The sequence below is a fragment of the Mustela nivalis genome (genome assembly GCF_964662115.1).
Source record: "Mustela nivalis genome assembly, chromosome: 4".
In the NCBI taxonomy this organism is placed as follows: domain Eukaryota; kingdom Metazoa; phylum Chordata; class Mammalia; order Carnivora; family Mustelidae; genus Mustela; species Mustela nivalis.
Window position 1 is genome coordinate 100,030,159 of NC_139023.1, and position 13,208 is coordinate 100,043,366.

The window sequence follows — 13,208 nt, forward strand, 5'->3', positions numbered from 1 at the left end:
TCACTCTGTTTTTACTTTGGCACGTGGCGTTGGAATAGTGGTAATGAGAACCCTTTGAAAATGAGTAATTTCTAGGATACCTTTGGGCATGGACAGGAGTTATTAAAAACATAAATGCTTGAGTAGGAAACCCTGTAGTCTTGGATCAAAATGGTGAATGGCCTGCTGTTGCAACATTAAGCCGGGAGCTGGAACCCTCCAGCACATTCAGAAAATACCATTCAGAAATGGTATCACAGCGCTGCAGTTCAAGAAACTAGTGTTAGTGTGAGGTGATACAGTATGTGAGAATGATGACGTGAAGGAGGCCATGAGGCTTCCTGAGAACCTGTAACACCACAGGATGTTTCACACTGAGAGAGCACGGGATCTGACCAGGAGGAAACAGATTTCGCCTAATGAGCAGCAGACACAATACAAGGAGGGTAAATTCTACCTTGAACCCCATCCGAAAGAAGTTCTTTGGGAAAGAGAACAGAGAGAAGAATGGGCAAGGAGAAATCATGGAGTGGAAATCTGTGGTTGCAGCTGCCCTCAGATATTTTTAAGAAGTTGAGTAAACCTGAAGTGTGCTGTTGAGAACTATTTGAGCTACAAATCTATTAATTTAAATAAACGTCTGTTGTAATTAAAAAAAAAACCCAAAACATAAATGCTTATTAGAACTATAGATGCTTTTCTAGCTCAGATGTATATCTTATGGAGAAATGCAGGAAAAGTATTACTGAGAGATGGCTATGAAAAATGAATGTAATTAAGCCTGTGATTTTAATTCCTTATAACTAAGTGGTTATCCTTCTAATGCTGCATTTGAACTGTGCTTGGACTGTTGGCTTCTAGGCTTATCTGGAGCAGGAAAGACCACAGTGAGCATGGCCTTAGAGGAGTACTTGGTGTGCCATGGCATCCCGTGCTACACTTTGGATGGTGACAACATTCGTCAGGGTCTCAATAAGAATCTTGGCTTCAGTCCTGAAGACAGAGAGGAGAACGTTCGACGCATCGCAGAAGTTGCTAAGCTGTTTGCAGATGCTGGCTTAGTGTGCATCACGAGTTTTATATCACCTTATACTCAGGTATGTGGCCTTTGTGTTGTTGCTGTTCTCATGTTGTTGATTGAGAATATGCTGTCACGGAGAACAAACTGTTTAAACATGGGCATGTGCTTTGAAGCTAAATTCAGATTAGAATAATTAACCTACAGCATTTCTGTGCTGTGACTTCTGAGTAAATTCAGTTTTGGTAAAACCTGCTATGAGCCCCCCTTCACTCCCACAAGGTAACCAAACTTACTAACTCAAGCCAGTGGCCAAATTATTTCAAGCTTGTCTTTTCAATTCAGTGAACATACAGTAAATACTCAGCATGTGTCAGACACCAGGGAGAGTTTTTAGTTTCTTCATGTGGGCCTGACTATGGCTTCTTTGCTCCCAGGTCTTCAGGCTCTTCTTTCCTTACACTCTTCCTTTTATTTTAGCACCAATTCACTGTTTTTAAAATTTTTAAAAAGTTTTTGTATCTCTCTTAAAAAATTTTATTCTCACTGTATGAGTTTTGTTTCCCTGCCTAGAAGACAGTCTTCTGCCTCTACCGATCCTTCTTTTCTTCATATCAGTTGACTCCTGTTTGTGCTTTGAGAGTCAAGTTAGGTGTCTCTTCCTTCTGAGTACCTTCTCTTGGTCCTTTGGGCTTACCTGTCTTTGGTGCCCTTATTATTGTGCCATAGTGCATTGTTCTGTTACAAATACCAGGTCATTTGTCAGTGGTGCTAATAGCAGCAGCTGTAATAGTAGTAGTAGTAATAAAAATCACAACTGTTAACATTTATTGAATACCAACTAGATACTGTGAATTAATCGATTTAGTGCTCATCAGCCAATGGAGAAGGCAGATGTGGGATGCCTGGGTGGCTCAATCAGTGAAGTGTCTGACTCTTGGTTTTGTCTGAGGTGGGTCCTAAGATCCAGCCCCACATCAGGCTCTGCACTCAGCATGGAGTCTGCTTGAGAGTCTCTTCTCCCTCCCCATCTGCCCCTCCCCATCTGCTCCTCCCCTTGTTCACTCACCCTGTCTTTCAAATAAATAAATAAATAAATAAAATCTTAAAAAAAAGAAAAAAGGCAGTGGTGAGGAGACAGGTGTAAATTACCCAGGGTCACATATTGTACATGGTAGAGCAAGGATTTACACCCAGACAGTGTCCTTGGAATCCATACTCTCTCCCACTATGCCTGTTACCTCTAAAACCCACTGGCTGCTTGAAGTCTGAAACACATCTTACTTATCTTTGTAATCTTGATGTTAAGTCCGGCTCCTGGAACAGAGTAGATACTTAGTGTTTATTAAATGACAGCTTAGCTCAGATGTGAAAGAACAGGTGAATTACTATGTGGCTAAAGGCTTTGGGGCCAGAAACAGTGGACTGGAATTCAGCTCTGCTGGTTACTGTTATAACCTTGGCCAGTTGACTTGACCTACATAAGCTCAGATAATGCCTACTTCATAGGGTTGCTCTGAGGATTAGGTAAGTCATGCATCCAGAGCTCTCAGCACAGTGTGTGGTGCGTAGTAAGTATTCAGTAAATGTAACAAATAATAGCACGGTTCTAGTGCTGTATTGTGAATTTGCATGGCTACTTGGACTTTTTTTTAAAAAGCAACACTAAAATATGAGCTATTAGAATTATAGGGAAGTATCAAATGGAGTATTAATTATAAAATTCACTTAATTGAACCATGGCAGGAATCCTAAAAGGTCCTGTGAGGACTACTTTTCATTTTCCTGAAACATTGGAAACAATGTCAGTGTATCATTTTTAAAGGTTACCAGGTTATGAAGTATATAAAAGAATGATAGTTGTTTGAGTTCTTGCATCCTTGGATATGCACAGTTTTCAGAGTAATATAGTAACTGATACTCTTGTACTTCTGGGAATTTGTGCAGCTCTTGGAAGAGGAGAGGGTAACACAGGATTTGGAGAGCTGTCAGCTGGGTCTCTAAAACCGTATGCTGATCTGCTTTTTGGCCTTCTTGTCTCCATAGTATGGAGCAGAATTTGTTGATCTCATCTCTAAAAGCTAACTAACAGTGAGGTTTGGCCTCTGCTTAGGATGTGTCAAAATCTGTAATATTTATATCAGACCATATAATATAGCGTGTGTGTATTATTCCATGTCACCATTGAACTTGAGGATCTTGGTTCTAAAAATAAACCTGGTGGTTCCTAGCTAGTCTGGTGGGAGCCTAGAGATGGGAACAGTTGCAGTGTGTTGCAGCAGGAGATGAGGTCGATGTCTGTGGAAGGTCCTGTGTAAGAATCACCGAGGAGGTGCCACTTGAAATGAATCCGGGAGGAATCAGAGCATACCAGTGAGATGGGAGGGAGAACACTGCCCTGGCAGAAGAGACAGTGCAGTGTCTGCCGCAGGATGGAAATGTCAGGGAGTTTGGTCTTTTGGGGAACTGTAGGTAGTTTGTTATGACTGCTGTGCAGGATGAATGTGAGGGGAGATGAAGCTAGAGTGGTTTGCAGAGGTTTGATGATGAACCTTCACTGCTCAGAGCTTTGCCGCCCAGGGGACTGAACAGTTTGAGATTGTTCTAGTGAATGCTATCACTGGGCTTGCATTTTAGTAAAGTTGCCTTTGAAGCCTGGAATAAGCTTGGCCTGGAGATAGAGACCAGTGAGGAGGCTTTTGGAGTGAATTCAAGTAGCAATAATGGGAATGGAAAAGATGGGGCATTTTGAGGGCTCTTGAGCCCATAGCATCAGAAGGACGTGATACCTGGCTGATTGCTGAGTTTGGGGTGAACATGAAGTCTGGTTCTTTCTGAATAGAAGGTGGAATGATTGAGGTGGAAAATACAGGATGGGGAGGGAGGAGACGATGATTTTATTCTAGGTGGGTTAGGTTTGAAATTCTAGTGGCGTATCTAAGTGGGCCATTGGAAAATTGGTCTTGGAGCGCAGGATAGCTGTGTAGAATTGAGAAGGATTTAGGAATCATTAACTTTGTTCATTGAAACCTAATTGAAATTAAGTATAGAGTAGTTATATAGAATGAGAAGAGAGCCTTGGCTGGAAACTTGGAAACACCTTCATTTTAAAGGACAGTTGAAATCAGTTAAGGTCACAACTTAATCATTTTGCTACATGCTGTGGTTGTAAAGCTAATGAAGAGTTAACCAATATATCAGAATAAGATCTATGACAGGTATATAGTGGGTACTCCGAGAAGCCAGAGGAAGCAAGGGCCCTCAGTCATTCTGGGCCTGTGGGGTGAGCTTCCTGGAGGAATTCACCACAGAGCGGCCCTGTGAGGAGCACATTGCTTTATGCAGAAGAGAGCAGTGGAGGGTTTCTGGCAGGGCAGATGACTAAGGCATAAGGCCCAAACAACCTGGTAGACCAGGCAGGTATTAATTATTAATAAAACATTAAGTGCAAGACTGAGAATGGTTGGGCCAGGTATAGAAGGCCTGATGCCTGGAGTGCTTGTGTGGCTCAGCTGTTAAGCATCTGCCTTTGGCTCAGCTTATGATCCCAGGGTTCTGGGATCGAGCCCCATGTTGGGTTCCCTGCTCCACAGGAAGCCTGCTTCTCCCTCTTCTACTCCCCCTGCTTGTGTTCCTGCTTTTGCTCTCTCTCTCTCTGTGTCAAATGGATAAATAAAATCTTTAAAAAAAAAAAAAAAAAAGAAAGAAAAAAGGCGGTCTGATGCCTCCCACTAAGAAATTTGGGTTTTACCCTTATGGTTATGGGGAATCTCTGAAAAGTTAGTGATATGGTTAGGGTACAGTATTAGAGTATGGCTTTGAGTAGAGCAAGGCTAGAAGCCAGCACACTTTTAAAAGGGTGTAGCAATTGACCAGTTGAGGAATGAGGTTGAGCTAAGGAGTAGGGAAGAAATGCAAATTGGGTTGGTCTAATAATTAGAGGCAAAATTTGAAGGACTTTGTGACAGAATGCACAGGGGGTGGGAGAGTGGGGGGCAAAGGAAGGAACCAGATCAACTCTTTTTTTCTGGATGAATATGTTGCCTTCCTTGATTTGGGCAGTATAGGCAGGATTCCAGCTTGGGGGGAAAAGAGAATGAACTGTTTTAGGAATGTGCTAAGTTTGAGGTGGCTGTGGGTATCCAGGTGGGTGTATTTAGGAGGAAGTTGGAAATGTGTGTTCAATTTCAGGAGAGAAGGCAGGGCTCAGACTTAAGAGTTGGTGTTTATGTTGTAGTTGACATTGTGAGGGTTGCTGAGAAAAGTGCTCAAGGACTTAATGTGAGCAGTGGGCTCCTGATGGACTGTGGGCAACAGCCGTGTTGAAGAGATGGGATAAGTAGGAAGAGCTGGGGAGCCTGCATGAGGAATAATCAGGGGGTAGCATCATTGCCATACACAGGGTTAGTAATGTGGAATGCAGCAGAAAGTCCTGTCATTTAAAGGCTGAAGAGTACGCATGATTAAGGGATTTTGTGTAATTTGTTAGTTCACTTGTTTTTCTTTCTTTTCTTCTTCTTTTTTTTTTAAGATTTTATTTATTTGAGAGAGTGTGTGTGCACATAAGAAGGGGGTGGGTCCAAGGGGGAAGTAGAGTCCCTGCTGAGCACGGAGCCCTATGCTGGGCTGGGTCCTGGGACACCTGGATCATGACCTGAGCCGAAGGCAGACGCTTAAGCGACTCACCCAGGTGCCCAGTTCACTTGTTTTTCGTGACATGTTTATTGCCCCTAGGAAAAAGGTGGCAGAGAGGGCAGAGGCTGAAGATTTCAGATGGAGTAGGGATAACGGGTTGAGCAGGATCCGCTAGAGGGATGGGACTCTGGAATATGAAGGGAGAAGTGACAGGAGTGAGCGAGACAAGGGTAGCTGGGCAAATAGACACACTTACATGGCAGAGAAGAGAGAGAGAGCATTTGTGCCTGTGGATTTTCTTGTTGAAATAAGGAAGAGGAGAGTGGTGACAGTGGAAGTAGGCATGGTTTGTTAGAGGGACCATAAGAAATGAATGCTAAAGTGAGCTGGGGGGCGGGGGCGTCAAATGATGGGAATGGTGGGGGCGGACTTTGGAAACATTGGCCCTGCTTGTGTACAGAGTATGAAGGTGAGAAAATCAGTGGATCTCTGCGGGGAGGGGGGTGTGGTACTTGGTTTTAGCTAAGACCAGAAAGAAGAGGTTGACTTAAAAAGGGAACTATAGGGGCGCCTGGGTGGCTCAGTGGGTTAAGCCTCTGCCTTCAGCTCAGGTCATGATCCCAGGGTCCTGGGATCGAGGCCCACTTCAGGCTCTCTGCTCAGCAGGGAGCCTGCTTCCCCCTCGCTCTCTCTGTGTGCTCTGCCTACTTGTGATCTCTCTCTCTCTGTGTCAAAGAAATAAATAAAATCTTTAAAAAAAAAATAAAAATAAAAAGGGAACTATACCAGAGGACAGGGCAGAGCAATGAAGTCACGTGATCACCAGAGAGTTAGGGGTTTAGGGGTAGGGCAGAAAAGTAAAGTTTTGGGAATGCTCAAGACAAGAAGTGGTCACAGGAGTTAATGTTTGGCAAGTGGATAAACCCCCCTCAGAGTTCTGAGTGGACTTCTTGGGAAGTGAAGTTGTTTTCAAGTCAGCTCAGGCTGAGGTTGAACGTGTTATGAGAGAGAGGCCTGATGACCTCTGCATTTGGGCTGGGCTTTGGCTTTGGTTCCTCATAAAACTTGGTGAAATTTTTTATGGGACATCTATTTTTTCCCTTCTGAACTTCCCAATATCTTGGATTTTTAGAATAGTATACCCCTTAAAATTGTTATAAAGAAAGGGTATATTAACCTAAGAATTTCCGGGATTTTTATATGTATACATATATATATGTATATATATATTTAAGATCTTATTTATTTACTTAGAGCACAGTGAGGGGGAAGGGCAGAAGCAGAGAGAATGAGAAACAGACTCCCCACTGAGCAGGGAGCCTGATGCGGGGCTCCATCCCAGGACCCCAGGACCATAACCTGAGTGGAAGGCAGACACTTAACCGACTGAGCCACCCAGGTTCCCTACACACACACACACACACATTTATATATGTATATATATATAGATAGATAGATTGATTGATTGATTTAGATTTTATTTATTTATTTGAGAGAGAGCACCTCTCTCTGTTTATTTGAGAGTGTGTGCCCGAGTGGAGGAAGGGGCGGAGGGAGAGAGAGAATCCTTGAGACTTCCTGCTGAGCATGGAGTGCGATGTGGGGCTGGATCCCAGGACCCTTAGATCATGACCAGAGTCAAAGTCGGAGACTTAACTGACTGAACCTCCAGGTGCCCCTCAGTTTATACTTTAAAATATAAACTGTTCTGTTTAGTATTTGTTTTCCACTGATTCAGCCGTATGTCTTCTTTCTAAGGATCGCAACAATGCAAGGCAAATTCATGAAGGTGCAAGTTTACCTTTTTTTGAAGTATTTGTTGATGCCCCTCTGCACGTTTGTGAACAGAGGGATGTCAAAGGACTCTACAAAAAAGCACGGGCTGGAGAAATTAAAGGTAAGTACTATTTTTTTTCTAGTTTCTCTTTGCTTGCTTTTTTTTTTTTTTTTATGGTTTTATTTTTTAAGTAATCCCTATACCCAATGTGGGTCTTGAACTTGATCCCAAAATCAAGAGGTGTGTGTACTCTACTGACTGAGCCAGCCACGTGTCCCTTTGCTTACATATTTTATCCCACCGTATCTGAGACTGATCACCTTTACTGAGAAAGAGACTGGGAGTATTCAAACAACTTGGAGCTCTTTGAGAAGAAAAAGTGGGTCTTGCTCCACTCTTGTGTCTTTGAGACCTACCAGCACTACCTGACACTGTATGTACTTGGGGTTATTGTTGATCAGATTGGAATCTTGCTCACAAGATGGAGTTTTAGAAGGTTGGGACCTCAGGGACTGCTGGAAACCTGCTTGATATAATTAGGTGCCTAGCATTAGACTGGATATCAGTGGCTAGCTGCTGTCCATTCTGCTTTTTGTTCCAGTGAAAACAAAGGAAATTCCGTAGCTAATAGGAAGGATGCTTGAATTATAAACATCTTGAGAGCAAAGACAGTGTCTTGTTCTTATTTACCTCATGGTGCTTGGAATAGTCCCTTATTCATCCCGTGTACAATTGTTGAATTAGGGTGAATCAGTATATTGCTGATTCCATCAAAATAGAGATACCTTGCTTTTTAGGTTTTATGATTTGCTTCTAGAGTTTCAACTGTGGTGAACATTTGTACATAAGAGACATTAAGAACCTGTCTGCTGTGGCCTTTGATACCGATCATAGTAATCTTCTAGACATTCTTGGACATTAGTTATGTTCTGCTGTTAACAGAGGACAAGCCAGTATTAAAAAAAATCAAGGATCAATTCCTCAGTCAGCCACTGTGCAGGGATCAGTGATTCATGCAGGAAACTTTGATGCCTTCCCAATTCGGGGTATGATAGCCTGGGGCGATCACAGGAGCTTCCTTGGGTTTTGTGAATTCGGTATTTTGTCACTCAGCTTCTGGCGTTGCCTAGGAGAAGGTGGAACAGGAAGGACAATTCTTGTTATTCTGGGCTGCTCTGTATTTGGACCTGGGGACACGTTAGCGGCTGGGGCAAGCGCCCCCTGTTGTGGTAAAATCTGGTTCCTTAGACCAGGCTGACATCCAGTTGTGCCACCGTGGAGACTCATTTTCACCCACTAAGCCTGCTCTTTCTTGGTTCAGCAGGTTGCCTAACCTGAATAATTGACATCATTGGGAGGGGAACCATTTCAGCTTTTTTTTTTTTTATCATCGGTACCAACCTCTTGTTTGTCAATGGCCAGCTTTCACTTCAGTTTTTCCCCATAGAGATTTGGCAGAGAGAAGCAAAGTGGTGTGTCTGGGATCCTGAAGTCTAACTCCTATTTTAATTTTACTTGGTTTTGTTGTTTTGGCAAACGTGGATTGGTGAGGAGGGTAGATTTATCTCTCTGGCTCTGGAATAAGCTACTGAGAACAGGGTAGCATCTTGAATATTTTTCTGTCATTAGAGTTTAGCACAGTGTGAGGCCCAAAGCCCAATACCTGACACACACATAGTAAAATGCTTGTTGGATACGTGAGAAGAGGGAGTGGAAATTGGATGTTCAACACACATTGGTCAGTGCTTTCTGTTTCTGAGGTATATATTTGGTGCTGGGATGCAAAGATGAATGAGGTCACATGCAAAATACCTTGAGTCATTTACAATTTGTGTTCTCTTTTGGGGAGTGTGTGTATTAGTTTAGTTTTCTCTGTGTTACTTGTTTATTTTCCTCTTGTAAATTCCTCTGACTAGGTGGCTCTGTAGGCTAAGTATCCGGATCTTGGTTTTGGCTCCAGTCCTGATCTCAGGGTCCTGGGATCGAGCCAGGTGGCAGGTTCTACTCTCAGTGGGAGTTAGCTGGGGGAGTCTTTCCCTCTCCCACTGCCCCTACCCCTGTTTGTGTGCGTGCATGCACAAGTTCTCTCTCTCAAATAAACGCTAAAAAACAAACAAAAAAACTTCTGAGTAGACATTAATAAAATGTTCTTTAGGTTAACATATATATATATATGTTATATATACATATATATATAATATATATATATGTAAAAACATTATGTTTGCTGTGGTGTTAGAGTTTCTGATTATAGAGCTGTTTGTTTTAAAAAATCGATTACTCATTGTCAGATAGTGCTTGAAAGTTCCCTATCAATGCTGTTTCGGAACTGTGGTGGTAAGTGTTTGAGGACAGAAGAGATTGCATACATTCACAGACCTCAGGCTTATAAAAGTCTTTATGTGACATTTACTAAACTGTAAATGTATCCCCGGGTCAGCCATTCTAATACTAGATTATTTTCATGATTACTACTCTAGTAGTTATGTACTTAAATATAAATGTTGTTCTTAAGTGTACATTTACTGTAATCACTTATAGGACAAATTAGCTAGGCAGGGAATTCCTGGACTTTTAAAATGCTAAGCCAGGTCTTCTAACACAGTGGTTTTCAGGTTTTGCTGCACATTAGCATTATCTGGGGGAACGTTTCAAAATCTGTTCCCAGGGTGCCTGGGTAGCTCAGTAGTTAAGTGTCTACCTTCAGGTCATGATCCCAGGGTCCTGGGATTCAGCCCCGCATCGGACTCTCTGCTCAGTGGGAGGCTTGCTTCACCCTCTCCCACTCCCCCTGCTTGTTTCTCTCTCTCACTGTGTCTCTCTCTGTCGACTAAATAAAATCTTATTTATTTATTTATTAAAGATTTTATTTATTTGATAGAGATCACAAGTAGGCAGAGAGGCAGGCAGAGAGAGAAAGGGGGAAGCAGGCAGAGAGCCTGATGTGGGGCTCAATCCCAGGACCCTGGATCATGACCTGAACCGAAGGCAGAGGTTTTGACCCACTAAGCTATCCAGGCACTTCAATAAAATCTTAAAAAAAAAAAAAAAAAAAAAAATCTGTTGCCAAAGCTGTACAAGTGAAATCAGAATGTCACGAGGATGGGACCTGACAATTCCATTGTGTAGCTGCGTTTGAGAATTAGAACTTAAGAGCTAGTGTTTTAGGTCTGCCTGGGTGGCTCATTCGATTAAGTGCCCAAGTCTTGTTTTTGGCTCAGATCATGATCTCAGGGTGGTGAGATCAAGCCTTGCATTGAAATCTATGCTGGGCGGGGAGTCTGCTTAAGACTCTCTCTCTCCCTCTAACCCCCGCTCTCCCTGCAACACTTTTTCTACACAGAAAAAAAAAAAACCCAAAAAACAAAATTAGTATTTTGTTTTTACCAGAATTATTTTTCCCCAACTATTTTACTGTGACTCTCTTAGGAATATTGGTAATGCAGAAATCTCCTTCTTGGATTCAGGACTTTATGTGATACTTAGAAATATGAAATAGAAAAAAAATAACATGGGCCATAGACTTGGAGTATATATTTTAGAACTCTCTTGGTGACTGTTTCTCTTAATAGTAATGATTTTAAATTCATGTTTTCCATTCTGCTCCAGGGTTGACCTAAGCCCTCCAAGGCAGACAGGTCTTAAGTGACTTATTCATGAGGTGATATCACAGGTGTAATATAGGAACAGCATATGTTCAGCTCAGCTGGCCCATTCCTGACAAGCATCATGCATTCTTTCTTGACAGTTCCTTGGTAACACGTATTTAAGGGGAAAACCTAAATAGAGGTTAGTATCTAAACTAATTATGTTTCATTATGGGATCTATTTTGTGATATATCAGGATTCCTGTTCTTATTTATGTTTTGCTAAAGTTGGTAGTAGTTAATTTGTCTTTCCTGAACAGGTGGCAGAGGAAGCCTGCAGGGCTTCATTTTGGCTGTAGGTAACCCCTGTGACTATAATGGGCAGATAGACTTTGGTGTGTCAGTTTTGTATTGAGAGGAAGAAAACCTTGTTGAGTTTGGCTTATGCTTAGGAGGTAAGTACTATATCCTGTATTTCCCTGGGGAAATTGAAAGGCTCTGGTTCCCCTGGTACTCATTCATATTTCTCTGTTGGCATTTCAGGCATTTACTTAGAAAATATGACAGAAAAAGCATAGTCAGTCCTCATCATCCAGAAAGTCCATATTTGCACGTTTTTCTACTCACTGAAGTTCTTTTTTTTCCCCTTCTTCTTCTTTTTCTTTTTTCTTTTCAAAGATTTAATTTATTTATTTGGCAGAGAGAGAGAGAGAGATGACAAGTAGGCAGAGAGGCAGGGGGAAGCAGAAAGCCCAATGTGGGGTTTAGTCCCAGGACCCTGAGATCATGACCTGAGCCAAAGGCAGAGGCTTAACCCACTAAGCCACCCAGTACCCCTACTCGCTAAAGTTTTTTAGCCCCCACATCAGTACTCAGCGGTGCTTTGGCAGTCAGTTGTGGAGACTTGCAGAGTGGGAAAAGTTATAGCCACCCCAAGGATGGTGCCCAGCTGAGGCTGAGCAACGCGGTACTCGGCCTTCATGTTTCAGCTTTTGTACCACAAAGAAGGGTCAACAAATTTTGTGATGACTGAGGCTTGCAGGAGCCTAACCCCATGTTTCCCCTAGGAGCCTGCGATTGCAGATTCACTAATTTAGTGTCTGTGCAACATTATTGAACTGCGAATGAGAATGGACTGTGTGTATTTAAAGGAGAAATGGAAGTTTAATCAGAAATCTTCCCAAGAAAGAAGTTTTAGTACCGTAACCCGAGAACTCCGAAAGGACAGCATAAATACGAACCTGACACAGCAAAGACCTGGACTGAAGAAATAAGCCTGTCTTAATTTCCACCTGCTTCTCTCATCCGGTCCTTTTGCAGGTTTCACTGGAATCGATTCTGAGTATGAAAAGCCAGAGGCTCCTGAATTGGTGCTGAAGACAGACTCCTGTGATGTGAACGACTGCGTCCAGCAGGTGGTGGAGCTTCTGCAGGAGCGGGTAGGAGAAGGTCAAAGAGGGAGTCCTCAGAAGAAGTGTATTTGTTTTGTACTCTTCCCCTGCCGAAAGAACAGGTGGTGGTGATAAGGAGTACCATTTGTGTTTCAGGTTCTGGTGGTCCTGACGGTTTCCTGAGTGTGTGTGTGTCCCTGTGTTAGGTGTCGTGGGGGCACCGGTGCATACAGTGCACGAAATATCCTGGTTAGTGTGGAGCACAGGCGGCTTGAGAACCAGAGGCTCTTTTATTTATTCTAGCAGTAACTTTACCACACAGATACCTGTACATTCAGCCGTGATTATTCAGCTCTACACCTTGACATTATTGTATTTAAGTTGAGGTACATAATGTAGCCAATTCTCCTAGTCTCTTAGAGAGTGCCTGGATTTTCCTGGTGCAACACGATGATAAGGATGGTTGAGTTTTAGGAAGGGAAATGTTCCAGAGCATAAAGATCTTTCTCTGGTTCCTGGGCATATGGAAGCATAAAGATGCTGGCTATTTTCCCAAGTACTTAGGCCCTCCAGGATGTCCATGATTCTTTCAGGGTTTAGTCCAGTTTCAGTTTTTAGAAACTCTTTCTTTTCTTTTCTGTTCCTATCTTCCCTGGTCCCAGCAGAGGATCACGCAGTTTACTTAGGGAGGGTCTGGCCTCTGTGTGGGTGTCCGTAGTGATCCCCTTCCCTGGTCAGGATGTCCTCACCTTTGCTGCATAGTGCTGTGCAGGGACTCCTGATGTAGTGGTACGCAGACAGTGATGCATCACTGTGTCCCA

The 13,208-nt window shown here is 42.8% G+C and overlaps 1 protein-coding gene across 1 annotated transcript in view; it reads left to right on the forward strand.

Annotated features, from left to right (window-relative positions):
• Window positions 1-13,208, forward strand: part of PAPSS1 (3'-phosphoadenosine 5'-phosphosulfate synthase 1) — a 99,864-nt gene that overhangs the window by 19,858 nt on the left and 66,798 nt on the right. Inside the window, exons 3-5 of the mRNA XM_082728569.1 lie at window positions 841-1,076; window positions 7,391-7,529; window positions 12,317-12,435. Coding sequence (XP_082584695.1) covers window positions 841-1,076; window positions 7,391-7,529; window positions 12,317-12,435 — 494 coding nt within the window. The remainder of the gene's footprint in view (window positions 1-840; window positions 1,077-7,390; window positions 7,530-12,316; window positions 12,436-13,208) is intronic.